A 20,326-nucleotide genomic window follows, 5' to 3' on the forward strand; every position below is an offset into this window, starting at 1 on the left:
TTCTGTTCAGATCATTTTACTGTTGTATTAATTTATCACAGTTAATCACTAACTGAGCTGCAAAGTTTTCTGTTCACTAACTTTAAACTGACGGACAGACGAGCTTGAAACAGGTTTCCTGTTTTTACTTGAAGTGCAGTCAGAGCATCGTGTCAGTCGGCGGTAATTCCGCCATTTCAGAGTCTAAAACAGAATCAGGTTAAAAAAAACTCATTAAAGTTTCATTTACGGACATTTAGATTGATCACTTTTAAAAGGAAACGAAAGTCTTTCCCGAGTTCAGCTTCATCAGAATTAAAACATGTTTTATATTAAACCCTTTATTTTAGGAACACACACATACACACACACACACACTCTACAGTTGTCAGGACACTCATTAACATCATTTATTCTCTGATCTCTAACAAACTTTAACCAGAACAACTAAATGTCCAAACCTAAACTGAAGCTAAACCCAACTCTAATCTAAACTAAAACTGAGTTTTAACCCTTTGAACCTTTTGGTCTTTGTTCTTTGAAGCAGTGACCAACAAAATGTCCTCACAAAGACAGAAAGACATATATTAGAATATATAAATGAGCTATAAACTACTCTACAGTACATGAAATGGTAACATTTATGTTTAACACTGTACATGGTCCCAATAAATACATAAATAAATAAATTACATACAGTAAAATATTTACTGGCTAAAGAGTGAAAAACAATTTGTTGCTCTTTATGTTATTTGAATATTCAATACATATTAATATATATTATGATTTCATTCTCATGTTTTTCATGTTTTTAGATTTTAAAGAGCAAGAAAATAAAATCCTTCAAACTGTCAAACATCACAGTTTTAATCACTGGTTTGTTTAATTATGACCTCATCTTTCCCAAACTGTATCTTGATGTTTTTATTCTCGTCTCAAGATGATTGTGATGTTGTTACGTTTCTTCAGCAGAACTCCTCAAAGAGAACACAGAGCACAAACTCTGACACCAGTAAGTATCCACATGTTTGTCCTCAGACACACGTCTTCATGTCACCTCAACACTTTAATGAGCTTTATTTCTTCTTCTCTCCCCTCCAGCTGAATCAGTCTCTGATGTTTCCAGCAGAGTAGATTATGGCGACTAAAGGATCTGGTGAGTTCAGTCAGACTTTATTAGTCCCAGTGATGGAAAGTAACTAAGTACATTTACTCAAGTACTGTACTGAAGTACAGCTTTGAGGTACTTGTACTTTACTTTACACTTCCACTCCACTACATTTCAGAGGGAAATATTGTACTTTCTACTCCACTACATTTATTTGACAGCTTTAGTTACTTTTCAGATGAAGATTTGACACAATGGATAATATAACAAGCTTTTAAAATACAACACATTGTTAAAGATGAAACCAGTGGTTTCCAACCTTTTTGGCTTTTGACGTCTTACAAAAAGCAGTGTGTAGTCGGGGTCACATTTCACATGTCTATGAGTTGTTAACAGCTCCACCAAATCTTTTACTCCTTAGGCTACTTGCAGTTTGATAAATAAAACAGGCTGCAAATATTCTAAATCTGAATGAAACATTGACTCTGAGTTGCTCAGCTGTAACCAAGACTGTAAACTCAGAGTTGTTGATGTTTGACTCTTAAACCAAATCTAACAGTAACAACCCTGGAAAACCTGACATAAATACCTCATTATCCCGACTATCAGACGACTCTGATTATGAGATGACATTCAGACAGATCTCTTATCTGATGCCAAATTTAACATCCAAGCCAAACCTGCTTAAGACCTGAAGCTGTATTTTTGCTTTATTACATTCATTACTGACACTTAGTTCAGTCTAACACAACAACACACCAACTACAGTGTTGTCTTTCCCCCTCTGATCATTGTATATCTGTTGAAACACATGACACTCATGGACTGAGGTGATTGTCACAGTCAGAGAGAGGAAGAGAGACATTTCTTAATAATTAACCTCTGAAAATAACCAAACTGGAAGCTGAACTAAGCCTAAAGGTTTACACAACAACACAGCCTGAACCTGGAAACTCAAACTTTATCTGAACCCGACAGGTTTTGGGTTGGTGAGCAGACCTCAACCATCACTGTTTACTGTTTAGTCATGAGCCTGTACAGTACATTATTTATTAGTCTAAAGGAATTTTAGATATATAGGTGTTTGATGATTGATCTGGCTTTTTCTGTTTTGTTTTTTCTTACAGATGATGATGATTTAAATGTCCAGGAGTGCAACAGGAGCAGCCCTGAACTCGAACATCCTAATTGTAAGTCAAACTGAATCAGAATTCTTCAACAACATTTTATATATTTTTTTGTTCTCTACTCTCCTTCCCCCTTTCAAGTGTCTTCTGGCACTTGCTAGACCGTCATTGTAAATAAGAAACTGTTCTTAATATCTTGTCGGGTAAAATAAAGGTTAAATTTAAATATAAATAAATAAATAAATAAATAAACATATTACACAAATAAAGTAAGAAATATTCAACTAGTTAAACCATCACATTTGCCAGAAACTTTATGAAGTAGTCAAGTCAATTTTTGTCATTTAGCCTAAGAACACAAATCACAAGTTTGCATCAAGTAGCTTCGCGATCTGTACAACATATGACATCCTCTATCTTTAGACCCTCAGTCTGGATCAGGAAGAAGTCTCCAAAAAACCTGTCAACACTTTTCACCAGAGGGAAGCAAATTTGTGTCAAAATCATGAATCAATGATTGTGCAGACATTATACACACTGTAAAAATCAGCTGATCCTGCCCAATACAAAGATGTTTCTCTGCAATTTACTGAGGCTAAAGCTGGGAACGAACCTACACACTGACTGAAAGCTACAAAAACTGGAAAGATTGTTTAAGATTGTTTCCACCAGCTGACACTGATTACTAACTCAACAGAGTCAGACTGTTTGATGTCAGCAGGGAGATTACTCCAGAGAAAGGAGGCCTGATAGGAAAAGGCCCTGCTGACTTCTTTTCAACTGTGGGGACACACAGGAGCTCTGTATTTTGAGTGTAGAGAGCTTGAGATGGAATATAAGGTTTAAGGAGATTAGACAGGTATGATGGGGCCCATTTAGGATTTTATAAGTCATCAGAAGCACCTTAAAGTCTGATCTTACATGGATAGGAAGCCAATGAAGGAAGGCTAGAATTGGTGTAATGAGGATATTTTCTTGCCGCAGTATTTTGAACCACCTGAAGACTTTCACTGGTAGACCTGCACATGGCAGGACTGAAAACAGAATATTACAGTTATCAAGTCTGGATGAAACAAGTGTGTGTAATGGGGTCTCTGCATCAGCCACAGACAAGGAAGACTGAATATTAGTTATGTTACGTAAATGGAAGAAGGCAGTCTTGGTGATTTCTTTGATATGCTTATGAGAAGAGAGGCTAGGATCAAACGTAACACCAAGATTCTTGGCTGCCGAACTTTGTGAAATTACACAGTTGTTGAGAGTTACTGTCACATGATCAAACTGATGTCTGTGTCTAGCAGGGCCAACGACCAGCATCTCAGTTTATCAGAATTTAAAAAATGTAATCAATCAATCAATTTTTATTTATATAGCGCCAAATCACAACAAAAGTCATCTCAGGGCACTTTTCACATAGAGCAGGTCAAGACCGTACTCTTTAATTTACAGAGACCCAACAATTTCCCCATGAGCAGTGACAGCGGTCAGGAAAAACTCCCCTTTAATGGGTAGAAACCTCAAGCAGAACCCGGCTCTTGGTGGGCGGCCATCTGCTTTGACCGGTTGGGTTGAGAGAGAGAAAGAAAGAGGGAAGGGGGGGGGCAGAATAACAACAATCATAACAATAACAATAAGAAGCAATAGCCAGGGAAGGATGCCAACAGGACTGCGAAGGACCACGAAGGCTCGGCCTGCAGCACAGGATTTCCTGCGAGATGAGAAAACACAAAAAACTCCGGGGAAGAAGCAAAGTTAGTGACATGCATTGATGTTACATGAATGTATACAGATGGAGAGGAGGAGAGAGGAGCTCAGTGCATCATGGGAAGTCCCCCAGCAGTCTAGGCCTATAGCAGCATAACTAAGGGCTGATCCAAGGTGAGCCTGGTCGGCCCTAACTATAAGCTTTATCAAAAAGGAAAGTTTTAAGCCTACTCTTAAACATAGAGAGGGTGTCTGCACCCCGGACCGAATCTGGAAGATGGTTCCACAGGAGAGGAGCCTGATAGCTGAAGGCTCTGCCTCCCATTCTACTTTTAAAGACTGTAGGAACCACCAGTAAGCCGCATACTGGGAGTGCAGTGTCCTAGTGGGATAATACGGTACTATGAGCTCTTCAAGATATGATGGTGCCTGACCATTAAGGGCTTTGTAAGTTAGGAGAAGGATTTTAAATTCTATTCTAGATTTTACAGGAAGCCAATGTAGTGAAGCTAAAATGGGAGAAATGTGGTCTCTTTTTCTAGTTTTAGTCAGAACACGTGCAGCTGCATTCTGGACCAGCTGGAGAGTCTTTAGAGACTTGTTAGGGCAGCCTGATAATAAGGAATTGCTATAATCCAGCCTAGAAGTAACAAATGCGTGAACTAGTTTTTCTGCATCTTTTTGGGACAGGATGTGCCTGATTTTTGTGATATTACGTGACAAAAGGCGGTCTTTGAGATTTGATTTATGTGGGAGTTAAAGGACATATCCTGATCAAAGATAACTCCCAGATTCCTTACAGTGGTGCTGGAGGTCAGGGTAATGCCATCCAGAGTAGCTATATCATTAGATAACATGCTTCTAAGGTGTTTAGGGCCAAGCACAATAACTTCAGTTTTATCTGAGTTTAGTAGTAGAAAATTGCAGCTCATCCAGGTCTTTATGTCCTCAAGGCATGCTTGGAGTTTGTTTAACTGACTGGTTTCATCAGGCTGCATTGATAAATATAATTGGGTATCATCTGCATAACAATGAAAATTTATGGAGTGTTTCCTAATAATATTACCTAAAGGAAGCATATACAACGTGAATAGAATTGGTCCAATACAGAACCTTGTGGAACTCCGTGTCTAACTTTTTCCTTCATGGAGGATTCATCATTAACATGTACAAACTGAAATCTGTCTGATAAATAGGACTTAAACCAGCTTAATGCAGTTCCTTTAATGCCAATTAAATGTTCCAGTCTCTGCAAAAGGATTTGATGGTCAATTGTGTCGAATGCGGCAAGGCTAGGGTAAGGCTTCCTTAAGCAACCTAGTTGGGATGGGGTCTAAGAGACAGGTTGATGGTTTAGCTGAACAAATCATTGAAGTTAGTTCAGAAAAGTTGACAAGAGAAAAAAACAGTCCAAATATGTCAGGATTTACTGCTGTTTCTAAGGTGCCTGTGTTTGGGGAGAGAACGGTGCCTGTTGAGGGCAAGAGGTGGTTAATTTTCTCTCTAATAGTTAGAATTTTATCAATAAAGAAGCTCATAAAATCGTTACTACTGAGAGCTATAGGAATACATGGATCAATAGAGTTATGACTCTTTGTCAGCCTGGCCAAAGTGCTGAAAAGGAACCTAGGGCTGTTTTTATTTACTTTATGCTGAGTAATAGGCGGCTCTGGCATTAGAGGACCTTCCTATATGTTTTAAGACTCTTGCCAGACTAAGCGAGATTCTTCTAGTTTGGTGGAACGCCAAATCCTTTCCAATTTTCGCAATGTTTGCTTTAATTTGCGGGTTTGGGAGTTATACCATGGAGCTAACCTCTTATGTTTTATTATCTTCCTTTTTAAGGGGGCGATGGAGTCAAGTGTTTTTCTTAATGAGCCTGCAGCACTATCAACAAGATTATCAATTTGGGAGGAACTAAAGTTAACATAAGAGTCCTCTGTAGTATTGAGACATGACATTGAATTCAGTACCGATGGAATTGCTTCCTTAAATTTAGCTACAACACTATCAGGTAGACATCTAGTGAAGACATTTTTGTCTAATTCAAAAGTTATTAAAAAATGATCTGATAGAATAGGATTTTGTGGAAAAATTATTAAATGTTCAATTTCAATCCCATAAGTCAGAACAAGGTCGAGGCTGTGGTTAAGACAGTGAGTGCTATTAGCCACTGCTATCCCGAATAAGGGATAGCTGTGCTGGCCGAGCAGGAACAGGGAGTTGCGGCATGCCAGCAGGGAGGGAGGGTTGCTGCACGCCAGCAGGAATGGGAGGTTGCGTCTTTGTGGCGCTGGGGAGCGGAGACTCAGCCCTGGACCGGACAGGTAAGGTGGCAAGGTGACCCAAGGAGTAATGTTCATCGGGACCAGCAGGTTGGTGGTAGGCAGTCCGGCGTGGGGGCTGAAGCAGACTGCTGGCTAGCTGAATCTTTGTTGGCATGTTTAGCTGCTTGAAAGCAGAAAAACTCAGTCATTTGAGCAGGAATGTCTGGTGTGGAAGCAGAATGGCAATGCTGGTAGGCTGCAGACTCACAACCCCAACCCTTAGTGACTGGGGGGCTGGCTGGTTGTGAGCCATCCGGGGTGCAGGCTGAAGGCTAGCATGGTCAACGCTAGCAGTCAGGAGGTCAGCTGGCTTGGAGGCTGGGTGACTACTGGGGCCGACAGAAATGGAGATCTATACTCCCAGTGGCTTGCCATCAACCTTTTAGCCAGCATGGGGTCCTCCTCATGGACTGACCTGAAAAATTTGATGATCTGCTCACCATCAGAGTCATTGGGGTGTATCAACGGCTGGAACACAGGAACCGGGTCCATTTCTGCTGGGTCCATTACTGGTCGAGTTGTACTGTCAGGGTGGGTGAGTGGAGCAGGTGGACCCAAATGCAGAGACGGTAGGCAGGGACAATCTATACATGAGAACAGTTTGGTCTTTTCAGCCCTAACCCACGCCTGTAGTCATGTACTAGATTGTCAGCAGTATTATAATCTCTGAAGGTGACTCACTATTTCCACTAACAAGAAAAAACAAACAAACAAACAAAAAGCTTCATTTTATATCTTATATATCTAATAACTGACAAACTAAACATCATATACATTCACTGAATGAAGATTATCAAAATATAATAACATGGACAGAAGGAAGGCAGATGCTAAAATAGACAAAAATAGTCAACTTTGGAAAACTCGGAAAACTGACTAAATAATTATGAATAGAATAACAGAAACTACACAGCTCACATCTGTAGAAAAAAGGAGCACAGCCAGGTAGCACAGGAAATGGCTACGAAAAGTTGTATCCTAAGTGACAGAATATTCCAGACAGTCCTGCTCCTACCAGCTCTGAATCAAGCGCGTTGGGTTTGAGTTTGAGTTTTTCGGGGGATGTGTTATCAGGGTACCAGGGTTCCTCCTCAGCACTGCAGGAGTGAGCAGCAGAGGAGCTACTGTACCTGTCGTCTCCCTGCTGTTGTAACTCTCTCTGCCTCCACGTTGTTATTTTCACTATTTTCTGGTTCCTTTGACAAGCTCGTTTTATGTTGAAAGAATGTGTTTTCATCACACACCCCTGCTGAGTCGGCTTCACGAGGGGGCACCAGGGGGCAGTGCCCCCCCACTTCATTCACTGTGCCCCCTCACTTGTATAAAAGCATATGTTTTTCAGTGTAATTGTAGCGATGACTTAAATCCATTATAAATGACTGAAAATCTAAAATTCATTGTAAATATTTAACCTTATAACGCTGTGGCCTAACACTGTACGTTTTTACATTTTACGAACCTAACGAGGAAGCTGAGAGACGAATGGAAGGACCTCCAGTCACAGACTACAGCTGTTCTAATGAGAATTTATTTAATATTTAATGTTATTTAGGCCTACACAGGCTTACGATAAAGTTCACTTGTTATCCTGTTCATACTGGCCACTGACTGGCGTAATTATTTGGTATATGCAAATCTAAAATGTTCTTTTTATTCAACATTCATTTGCTGTAACCTCGTTATGTGTTATTATTACGTGTTTTCAGTCAAACATTTCGGTAAAACGTGCTTGTCCATGCCTTTATTTCTCATTGTGTTTTTTGTTAGATTATTAGGAAAGTGAAGAGAATGCACTATTTTTGTGATTTGCTTTAACTTTCACTATGAACAGCTATGTTGACACTTGCCAGTAATTTGGTGCCCCGCCGCTGTAAGCCTCTTGCCCCCCCTGGATATTTGTACTAGCTCCGACACTCTGGACAACTGCAGTCACTGAAATATTATCATGCACTAGATATAACAGCATATTAAATTAAGTCAGTGCAGCAAAGGCACAGACAAGCACACATGTACATTTGATAAAATATCAAAGGTTGTAGTACGTATCCATACATGTAAACACATGTATACGTCAATAAGAACATATGAACATACAGTATACAGACCTATTTATATATATATATATACATCCATCTATAATTGATGACTTTGGTTCATTGGTTCTACAGGATCTCCTGGTCAGATTTCTTGGCACAAGAAATACATCACAGTGATATACGTGTGTTTTCAAGTGACTTAACACCACAGAGATGTGACTTGTTTACTTCCTTTGTCCAGATCTACCTCTCAGATTTGTCTGTAAGGCTGTTTTGTCATCATGGTTGAGTACCTGCTGTGTTCTAGTGGCTGAATTTGACTCACCTGTTGTCACCAACTCTGAACTGTGATAATGTGTTTTATCTCCTTGTTGTTTTACAGTCTCTGCACTGAGGATTGTGCTGGTGGGGAAAAGTGAAGACAAAAAGAAAAAACTTAGTAACTTCATCACTGAAGATCAAGGTTTTCATTTCCAAAACCAAACAAGATTCCTTCAATGTGTTGCGACGTGTGGAGAGTGGAGAGGAAAATCATTGACTATAGTAAAAACTCCAGACATCTTCAGTCAGTCTGAGCAGACAGCGAGAGGAGATGTGATGAGGTGCATAAATCTTTCCCCCCCTGGACCAAATGTTCTGCTGCTGTTAGTGAAGCCTTCTCAGTTTAATGAAAAGGACAAACAAAGACTGAAGTTCATCCTGAGTTTGTTTGGTCGAGATGCTTTTAAACACTCCATGGTCATCATCACACACAAGGAGAATGCAACAAGTTTCAATGTGAATCAGCTCATTAAAGACTGTGGAGGAAGACATTACAACATGTTTGAAGATGACCACAGACAGTTAATGGAGGAGATTGAGAACATTGTTCATCGAAACAAAGGAACCTTCCTCACCTTCACTGAAGAGACCATTAAACCAGTTTTAAACCTGGTTCTGTGTGGGAGGAGAGGAGCAGGGAAGACTTCAGCAGTCAAGGCCATTTTAGGTCAGACAGAGCTTCATCCAGTCTCCAACTCATCAGAGTGTGTTAAACATCAGGGAGAGGTGTGTGGACGTCGGGTTTCCCTGGTGGAGCTGCCTGCCTTGTATGGAAAACCTCAGGAGGCAGTGATGGAGGAATCATTCAGGTGTATCTTACTCTGTGATCCTGAGGGCGTCCATGCCTTCATCCTGGTCCTACCTGTGGATCCCCTCACTGATGAAGACAAGGGAGAGTTAAAGACCATTCAGAACACATTCAGCTCTCCAGTCAATGACTTCACCATGATTCTGTTCACTGTGGAGACAGATCCTACAGCTCCAGCTGTTGATGACTTTGTAGGAAAGAACAGAGACATCCAGGAGCTCATTCAGAGCTGTGGAGGAAGATATGTTGTTCTCAACATCAAGAACAAGCAGCAGATCTCTGAGATGTTGGATACTGTGGAGAAGATGAGACAATCTAAAAATAAACCATGTTGCTATACAACAAACACCTTTGCACATGCTCAGATGGAAAAGATCAACATGCTACAGACTGAACTTACACAACTTCAAACAAAAAGCATGATCACCTGTAAGTACACTTTTAATAGCTTTCTTTGATCTTGTTTTTTTGCTGTTGATTGTCAAGTAACTCCAGTTGTTCTGATGTTACAGGTGATGATGAGAATCAGAGATCAGAGAGTCTCAGGATTGTGCTGCTGGGGAAGACTGGCAGTGGAAAGAGCTCTTCAGGAAACACCATTCTGGGAAGAAAAGAGTTTAAAGCCGAATCAAGTCAAACATCAGTCACCAAACGTTGTCAGAAAGCACAGAGTGAAGTAGACGGTCGTCCTGTCGTTGTGGTCGACACTCCTGGTCTGTTTGACTCCACTTTGTCCCATGAAGAGGTTAATGAGGAGATGGTGAAATGCATCAGTCTTCTGGCTCCAGGACCACATGTCTTCCTGTTGGTGTTACAGATTGGCAGATTCACACCAGAAGAGAAGGAGACATTAAAACTCATCAAGAAAGTCTTTGGGAAGAATTCAGAAAAATTGATCATCATTCTTTTAACTGGAGGAGACAAACTAAAGCGTGAGGAGATGTCCATTGATGATTACATAGAGAAGAAATGTGATGATTCCTTTAAGAAGCTGATTGCTGACTGTGGAGGAAGATACCATGTGTTTAATAACTGTGATGAAGGAAACCACACACAAGTCAGTGAACTGATAAAGAAGATTGACTCCATGGTGAAGAAAAATGGCGGCAGCTGCTTCACCAATGAGATACTGCAAAAGGCCGATGCAGCAATAAAGAAGGAAGTGGAGAAGATCCTGAAGGAGAAGGAAGAAGAGATGAAGAGAGAGAGGGAGGAACTTGGAAAAAAACATGAAGAAGAAATGGAGGCAATGAAAAGACGAATAGAAAAACAGAGAACAGAAATTGAACAGGAGAGAAAACTGAGAGAGAAACAACTTCAGGAGAAGGAGGAAAAGATTCAGAAAGAATGTGAAGAGAGAAAGAAAGAACAGGAAAAGAGAGAAGAAGAAGACAAGAAGAGGAAAAGAGAGGAAGAAATTCAAAGACAGGAGTGGGAACGAAAACTTGCTGCTTTGGAGGAAAAGATCAAGTTAGAGTTAGAAGAAAAAGAAAAAATTAATAAAGAGCTGATGCAGAACAGAGAAGAGATGAGAGAAGAACGAGAGGCCTGGGAGAAGAAACAAAAAGAAATGTGGGAGAAACGATATCAAGAAGATGAAGAGAGACGACAGGAGGAACAGAGAAGATTAAAAAAGCTCCAAGAAGAATATGAGGAAGAAAGAGAAGAATATGAAAATAATAGAAAAGAAGATCAAATCAGAGGAGAACAGCAGAGAGCAGAAATTGAACAGGAGAGAAAACTGAGAGAGAAACAACTTCAGGAGGAGGAGGAAAAGATTCAGAAAGAACGTGAAGAGATAAAGAAAGAACAGGAAGAGAGAGAAGAAGAAGACAAGAAGAGGAAAAACCAGGAAGACATTCAAAGACAGGAGTGGGAACAAAAACTTGCTGCTTTGGAGGAAAAGATCAAGTTAGAATCAGAAGAAAAAGAAAACCTTGATAAAGAGCTGATGCAGAACAGAGAAGAGATGAGAGAAGAACGAGAGGCCTGGGAGAAGAAACAAAAAGAAATGTGGGAGAAACAATATCGAGAAGATGAAGAGAGACGACAGGAAGAACAGAGAAGATTAAAAAAGCTCCAAGAAGAATATGAGGAAGAAAGAGAAGAATATGAAAAGAAAAGAAAAGAAGAAGATCAAATCAGAAGAGAACAAGAGGAGAAAGAGAGAAAAGAATTAGAGGAGAACTATGAGAAAAAACTGGAGAATGTAACAAAGAAGCATGAAGATGAAGCCAGAAAGAAAGCTGAAAAGTTAACTGAACTCAAAGAGAAACAGATGAAGGAACTTACAGCTCAGATACAAGAATATGAGAAACAACTGACAGACAAAGATCAGCAGTTTGACCTGTTAAAAGCACTAAAAGCCAACAATGAAAAACAACTGAAAGAAAAACATCAAGGTGAAATCTATAACATATTTAAATATTTGACCAAAAAGAGTGAAAACCTGAAGAAAATCAACGTCTTACTGAAAAAACAAGAACAGGAAATAAAGAAAGTGAAAAATAAGGGTGAAAAGGAAAATCTGCAGAAAATACATGAAAAAGAAGTAAATGACTTGATAGAAGAACTTCTGAAGGAAGACGACACATCAGACTGTTGCATTTAATGAGTCGACTGGTTTCATGTAAACGTCACAACAGCAGAGAAGTTTCAGCTGTTTCCTTTTTCTATAATCATTCAGTTTCAATAACTTAAACGTTTTTTTAAAAGCTGGCAATAACCATGGTAACAGCACTGATGTTACAGGATCTTTTAGCATTTTTCAACAAGGTAGAATGAATGAAGAAGCTATTTTACTGCTTTCTCTCATGATGTAGGAAGTTTACCCTCATTTGTGTGATGAAAGGTTTCTGGACATTTGATGCTGTTTTGTTTATATTTTGTTATTAATTGTTTAATGTGTTTCATTCAGGATCTTCTGTTTCAGTGTGTAAAGTTTGGTCTAATCAGCAGTAGATGGTAGAGATTTGGTTTGTTAAGTTCAGTATTTTAAGATAAGAAGGAACAATGAGCTGCAGTTTCAGACTAAATGTTTTCAATCTGCAGATGATCTTTATGCTGTATTGAAATTTTTTCTTTTGTCCTGGTTTGTTGGAAATTATGTTATTTTTGTTTTCTTTTGTATATGAAGAAGAACATGATGTTTGTAATATCAGTGAAATTAAATGTTTACATGTTAAAACTTTTTTCTCTGCAGCATCCAATTCATTAATATCACAGTAAATATTGAACAAGCAGGAATATCATTAAACTGCTCATCAGATAAATGAACACTTTATTTTTTTTGTTACATGTATATAAACAGATGTTTTTTTATCTGAATAAATCAGCTTAAGACATAATTCATATTAATCTCAGACCAACTTGTCTGTATTTGTTCTTTGGTGTCTTTGTTAATTATTGCAGAAAGATGAATAAAGTGTTTTCATGTAGCACAGTGTTTGATGTTTAATGCTGAAGAGACACTGTGGAAAGAAGTTTGTTTTATCTTTTTAAAAATAAAAGCATGCTAAGAATCTTTGCTAAAACTTTACCAAGATAAGCATAATATACAGAGTGAAATAGTAAGTAGTTACAGAGTGAGGATACATAGCTCCAATATGAATTTGTTGCAAATGACGGTCAATACAGCGAGCTATCAAGTTGTTACTTGTTTGTTACTTGCTTAATGTTCGCTAACTTATGGTTTAAGTGAGGAAAAGACAAGAGGATAGGCTATTTGACACTAACATTATACAGTGGAAACAGCTCATATAATCACAGTTACAGTGACCAACCGCTTATATGGATTAAAAAGCTCAGGACAGAATCAGTCCTATACAAATGCTGTTTAAATAATTTGCTTATAGTAAGCAATAGTCCACTTACAGTGTTCATCTTGGGTCTTTTCATACATGAAAACATGGGGGAACTATTTTCATTTTTTTATTTTACTCCCATGATACACATATGATATTGTAATTAGCAGCTGCGGCTCCATTATCAGGGGTGTGGAGGTGTGGGGTGTGGGTGTGTTTATAGCTACATAATAGCTACAGTAAATAGCAAAGCTGGTCATTTCATTACTTTTTTATTTGTGTAATAAATATACAAATGTCAATTAGATGGTTATCTGCATGAGAAACAAAGAAAAAAATTGGTTATAATAATCATCTGCTTATATTTATTAATTTGACCCAGACGGACGTGATCACTATAAGCGGTTTCCACTGTACTAACTAGCTGACGAACCAGCCAGCCAAAGTGTGAACGAGTGAAAGAGATATAAATAATGTCATTGACAACTCTTTACATACTTTGCTTTTATATGCCTCTTAAGTATTTCAAAACAATCATATCAGAAGGGATAGATTGTTTATATTCAGTTCATGTCAGTGAAAAGGTCTAATTGTGTTGATCATAACGCAACTTTATATCCCTCATTTCCTCAACATGTAGATGGAAATAAGACATTTCTGAAGGCCAGTCAGGTGAGAAGATTTTGCCAGTTCACACAAATACAAATTTAAACTGGTTGATCACTCAGTAAACCTTGAGTTCTTGTAAATCTGAGTTTAATAGAATAACATGTTACTAGAAACAGGTGAGGAGAGGGAGAGGAGGAAGATGGAGGAGACTGACAGGGCTGAAGGAGCAGGTCTGATGGAGGTTAGTGATCAAGAAGAAAGCGAGTGGGAGTTGTTTAAGCTTTCAGTTAACATTAATACTGAACTTTATGACATAGGCATATTACCCATACTAGGAATAAACTAGCCTAAATGATGGTAGACAAACTGCACTTTGCAAGTTTTATTATTTCGGATTATTTATATTGCATTACACAATTTCTCACATGTAAACATGATATTAAACTGCAATACAAGTCAATGAAACACTACATGTATTACTCTGCTGCTGCTGTTGACACAGTTGAAGGGTTCAAAGGTGAAAATAAGCCCAGTGCTCAAATGTACAAAATAATAAAAACCAAACACAAACATTTTAGCAGTTATTAACATTTATTATAAACAGAAATCATTTGAATCTATCAGCTAATGTGAATTATATCAAAAATACACCATTAAATGATCTTGTTAATTTAGTTATGCCATTATCACAGTTTAGCTAACGTTAGTCTGTTACTAATCTCATTCACATAGACTATGCATAAGAAGCTCCGGTCTGTTATAAATCTAGTTTAACATTAATGTAACATGCATGCAAATTAATTATTGAATTAACATACACATGAAATGTAACTTGAACACATGAAACATTAGCTAAATAACAAACGCATTAAAACATCGGTGCCTCCGTCACCCAGACTGATGACCTGTGAAACAGAGAGATGAAGGAGTGATCTGCCCGTTCACCACCACGCTAACGGCGCCGAGAGTCTTCAAGTGTGACATCAACACATGTTCATGACCTACAGTGACGTAACGACTCTTCCTACTTTTATAGTTTCCTTGGCTGTGATACTCTGGTCTGTCTAGGTAAGTTTTGCTATTTGCTATTCTAAATCTAATTTTTTATTTACATTTTGAAAGGTAATATACGTTCAGTATCCTTTTATCATATCTTCCGTCTCTCCTCCATTAACTAAGTTTCCTCATATTAATAGCAACCATCACATTACTATAATACAAACTGTGTGTACATGATTATTTTCTCCTAGAAATTCTGCCATTTTTTATCCCAAAAATGGAGGATGTGGAAAGTTTGTGCTATTTCTTATTGTTGTCAGCGTGTTTGTTGATTTGAGAAAGGACCAACTCCTAAGTACCGCCTGTCAATAGTGTCATACCTCCTCTACCAAAGAGTATACACACACAAGATGCATGTGTCAGCGTTGTGGTTGTCCTACATGATGGTGTCATAAATTGAGTTCAGTTTTAAAACCACATTTTTACGATGAACTTTAGATTTTGGTTGTTTTTGACTAAATCTTTTAACTAGATGAAGGATTTTAGTCATTGGATGTTTGGATCTTAAGTTACCAGAGAAACAAGCTAAGCAAACGTTAGCAGCAGCTCGGTTAGCAGCCCCTACCTAATTGATACTACTACACTTATCAATACCCTTTACTGGTCCGCTATCAGCCTGACCAGATCACTGTGGTTGTGTAAAACACACCAGTGGTGGATGAGACACTGCAGGCAAAGCAGTTGAAAATATCACATTTCTACATATTGCTTGTTAAACAGGTAGTTTGATAAAGTACTTATTAACTTTTTACTTGTGAAGGTTTTGTTGTGAGCGTAGTCGTCGAGTAAAACGTCATTGTCACAACCCGGCTCAAGGCTGGACAACGGAGGGGAGACCACACATAACGTGTAAGCCTACATAACTAAGAGATAAATGAAACTAAACACAACATGGTGGAAGCCAGAGAAGAGAGGTTAAGTGACTGACTGCCACCAGCTCAGTCTCACGATAACAGACATCGGAAATCTCTGATACCGAAGTCTGGAGTGTCGAAGTCAACTCCCTGACTACATGACTACGTGATTGCCACCAGCCACCACCTCCATATAGAAGCCCTTCCAGCTGAACTGAATCTCCCTGATTTAACCCGACTCTGCTCACCAGACTCCTGCAGGTAGAGGACGATGAGTCCAGAGACGGTCGTCATGTTATCTTTAACTTTACCTGGTTCAACATTGGGCTTGAAGATAAGGGAGATTTGCTGAGTAGTGTTAGTGCCTGTATTAATATATATACATACATATGTTTAAGTTCCAAAGGCCCGTTAAGACAAACGTGTGGAAACACCAGGGAGTGATTGGCCAAGAGGTGGCAGTCCATTTATTATCTGAAATGTTTCATCGTCTTCATCAAATAAATAAACTCGTTTGTCTACTTTCTCTGTTTCCAGTGTGTAATGTGTTTGGGTCAGTGTTGGTGTGTCACATTCCTCTCACTCATCTGATCAACATTTATGAGCCCTGAACTTGTAATGTTTGAGAAATGTTTGTTCACTTGTGTTTAAAATTATTTAAAATGTCTTTGTGGGTCATTTTTCCTGCTGTAATGTCGGTCAGTTCCAAAGAAACTAATGTTCACTTGTTTATTGACTTCAATAACAATATGTATGTTGTGATTTTGCCTCTTCAGAGGTTAAATCTGATTAATATTGTTGTCAAAGTACAGCTGAGAACCATTTAGCTCCAAATGAGGGAGATTGATGCCACCTGGGTCAAAGTGGTTCTAATTGCAGAGACCATCCCTGATTGGCTGCAGACAGCAGGTGATGGAGAATAAAAGGTTTTGGGAGACAACAAACAGGTTGGACTGTTTTTTCTTCTCCAGGAAAATAGAGAATGACCAGTGGACTGAACTTTTTTTTTTCTTTATAATTATCTGCAGAAGATCCTAAATGATAAACCTAATGAAATAGTCTGTTTCTCTGTTTTATAGCTAAATACATTTTTTTTAATTCTAAAAAATTAACATCTACATGCTGGTCCACGTTCCACTCACACTACCAATGATCCTGTTTTAGGTTAATTTGTCCCTTTATCAAATAAATCCATGCTGCTAAATGAGGCTTGAGATTTTTGAAAAGTTTCGAAATGTTAATTCAACACCAAGTAAAAAAACAACACACACATCACACCATCTACACACCAAGCAGACAAACAAGTAAATCACGTCTGTCTCTTTTGTCTTGTTTTTGCTTCCTCTGTGTCCTGTAATGGAAAGTCACTCTGAGCTGCCATGTCTTAATCAGAAAATGCTTTATTTGGAATAAGGCCTAATTCGAAATATTCAAACAGAAAATGCTGTTTACATGACCTGTATAGTGGAATATTAGTGTGCATGTAAACGTCCCCACTCATACAAGTCAAATGAGAGTAAGAGATGTATTACGTCTCCCCAGTGGTGCAGTCAGTGAGTCGCCTTTTCTGGGGATACAAAGGTTGAGGGTTCGAATCCCCTGGTTGCCAAGTCCTGCTTTCTAACAATGTAGAGATTCATTCATGTTTTCTTCTGAAGGTGTTGTGCTCTAGTTTTTTTCCCTCCTTAATGATATGCACCTTTTGGTTTTATTTGAGCTTCATAACAGAACATTGTACTAAGCAGTTGTTTGCTCATTAATTTGTTATTCACATGAACTAAAATCCACCAGAATGCAGGAAATCAAGTCTTTGTAACTAAAATGTTCCTAGTGGGAACTCTCAGACCTCCACTTAAGCCTGACTGGGACTATATTTCACGCTACAACTGGCCTGAATGATTTTCCCAGTCAGCCGATGTCATTAAATATGATTTGAGCCTATTACCTGATTTAACCATCAAATAATGCTTTAAATACTTTAATAAACCCAAACAGATCTACACACGCAGCTGAACAGTGTTTTCATTTGATTTGTAGGTGAAAAAAGTTTAAAATGGCAACAATATTAATGGTTCAGTTAAAGGAAAATTAGGTCATACTGTACACACACAATATAACCACGAGATCTCATCTTAAAATTTATGATGGCATCAATATTAACCGTGCTGCACGCTCGCTGTTAGCCATCAGATATGATCAGAAACATTTTCAGGATTTGTTGACAATTAATCTCACTTGGTGTATCTGAACTGTTACTAACAGTTTAACATCTCTTTAATGGATTTTACATCAACTTTTCACGTTACTGGGTTTCAAAGGCTGAATTTAGCTAACGTTAGCACAAAACAACAGCAATTCTAGCTAACGTTAGCACAAAACAACAGCAATTCTAGCTGGCGTTAGCACAAAAGAACAGCTAGGAAAACTCACCAACTACCAACTGTTGTTCTCTGTAGAAATGATTGAGTGCAGTTGTTGAGAGTTATATTAACATTATACGGTGTATATTTTTAATAACGTTACTCACTGCTCTCTCACTAACTCTGAGGTTGCAGGTGTTTATGCTAAAGGCCTTTACACACCAGGCTTTTTATTCACACAGAACGTGAATATTATGAGGTGAAAAAGCAGTTTTCACACAGCGAGTAAAAGCATCAACCAATCAAAGTGTAATCTACACACACAGCTGTTTATTGTGAAGGCCAACGTGGGATGTTGACGTGAGATAAATATTCTGCTGGATGTGTTTTTAAACTACGGTGGGCGGGAAATAAAGCCAATGAATCAATATTAATTCATGTATCATATTCATCATCATGTATTTATAAACTGTGGATTTCTTCCTGTGTAGCCGACATGTCAGTCAGTCTGGTGAAGGCAGTTTGGTCGGCTGCTTGAGCAGAATGAGTCGTCACAAAGTCATGTTTCTGACGCAAATTTGTATCACTGCCAGTGTGAATAACTTTAATGTTTTTGCATTTCTGTGACATTTATTAAAAGAAACAAAAGAGTGTTCTGAGAGGACGTAAAGTTGAACCAAAAAGACTTTTATTTACATTTCTCTGTGTTCTCCTCTGGCTCCATCGCTCTCCTCCTCTCTACCTGCCTCAGGTCCACAGTCTTCCCTTCATAAAGGGCACAAAAGTGTTCTTTCTTATGGTTGATAGTGTGCTGGCTTTATCCAAACTCTTTCTGTGCAGGCTGGCCACACCTTTGGCAGACCCTAATTTTATGAGGCTTCAGGCTGCTCGCTGTCCTGTTGCTTCTTCAGCCTCCACAGGGTCATCGGGGGGATTTTGATGTCTTTCGCTGCCCTGACCTCCTGCAGCCACTGCTGTTGCGTCCTTCCACCAGGCCCCAACTCCAGAGAACAGAAAAACTGTCCTCCATAAAATGCGTGCTGGGTGTCCAGGTGTCTGGGTTCTTTCTTTTCAGCCTCCTGCTCCAGGTGCCTGTTTTTTCGTCTTGCTTTTTTGTGCTCCATCCTGCACAGAAAGAATGAAACACAAGCAAAGTACATTTCAGGCAGTACAGTGAGAATTACATCGATGTTATTAATTACTTGATGGAGGCTGCGGTTCTGTCTGCTGGAGGCCGGAGGAGCAGCTGATGGCTTTGCCGCCGCCTCGTTGTCCTGGTCGTACAGCACATACACATGCAGCGTGTACATCTGGGACCCCGCCTTCACCTTCTGCTTCCTCAGTCACTGCAGGTAACTACAGACATGACAAGAACAACAAAAAAATCCCGTTAGCTCCCATTGTCTCCTGCACCATCGCTTGCAATACTTACATTCAACTCTCGCCGCTGGTTGACTCATACAGGGACCAGTACATCTCCCTGGCGTGAGCACCGAACCCCACCAGCGTCTGATCCATACCCCTCACTGACTGAGCGCCCTTGTGCATCCTACGCTGCTGGATGGCCGCCGTCATCTCTGGGAACAGCTGGGCGTAGGAGACAAGTACAGCTGCTATGTTGGTGGTGAGGGGCGACTGAGACGTGTCCCCGCCTTCCCTCTCCTTCTGGTGGGACACCAGGATGATAGGTGTAGCCCACATCGTTGCTTAACAGCCGTTTAAACGTTTGACCCCGGTACTGGCCAAACCGGAGCACATTCTCACTGAGCACCAGCTGCCAGCACTTGGAGCCTCCTCCGAGCCTTCGCCTCCTCCCTCATCCTCTCAGGGATCTTCACCCGATACACCGCAGCTGACCCTTACCTGTGGGAGGCTTCGGCCAGCCTTGACGCATCAGAGGGCGAGTTCAGACGACGAAGGCTGGGTTTGAAAAACCGGAGTGAAATACATTCTGCAATCAGTCAGAAAACATTTATTATTAATGTTGCCTTTATCTTATTGGGACCAAAATAATTGTTAAACACACCTTATATATATATATATATATAATATAAACAAATCCATTAAAATGTCATCATAGTTACTTCTGTGTAATGTGACAGCGCTAATGATAATAATCTGTTTATTTTACTGCACAAACAGAACTGAGTTTATAATAATAATAAAAACCCAAACAGATCTACACATGCAGCTGAACGCCATTTTCGTTTGATTCGCAGGTGGAAAAAGTG

At 39.3% G+C, this 20,326-nt stretch overlaps 2 protein-coding genes across 2 annotated transcripts in view; one reads left to right on the forward strand and one right to left on the reverse strand.

The window, feature by feature from the left end:
- Positions 1–18,633, forward strand: LOC121903756 (GTPase IMAP family member 8-like). The gene is made up of 6 exons (XM_042421100.1): positions 1–991; positions 1,081–1,135; positions 2,215–2,277; positions 8,664–9,839; positions 9,923–11,200; positions 18,587–18,633. The coding sequence occupies exons 2-6, from the start codon at positions 1,117–1,119 to the stop codon at positions 18,631–18,633; spliced, it is 2,583 nt and encodes an 860-aa protein (XP_042277034.1). The 5' UTR covers positions 1–991; positions 1,081–1,116.
- The window catches only part of LOC121903763 (protein NYNRIN-like), a 14,850-nt gene continuing 12,500 nt past the window's right edge, over positions 17,977–20,326 (reverse strand). The window contains exon 4 of the mRNA XM_042421134.1: positions 17,977–20,046. The gene's annotated coding sequence lies outside the window, so the exon portion shown is untranslated. The remainder of the gene's footprint in view (positions 20,047–20,326) is intronic.

This window comes from Thunnus maccoyii, chromosome 9, assembly GCF_910596095.1.
Source record: "Thunnus maccoyii chromosome 9, fThuMac1.1, whole genome shotgun sequence".
Taxonomy (NCBI): Eukaryota; Metazoa; Chordata; class Actinopteri; order Scombriformes; family Scombridae; genus Thunnus; species Thunnus maccoyii.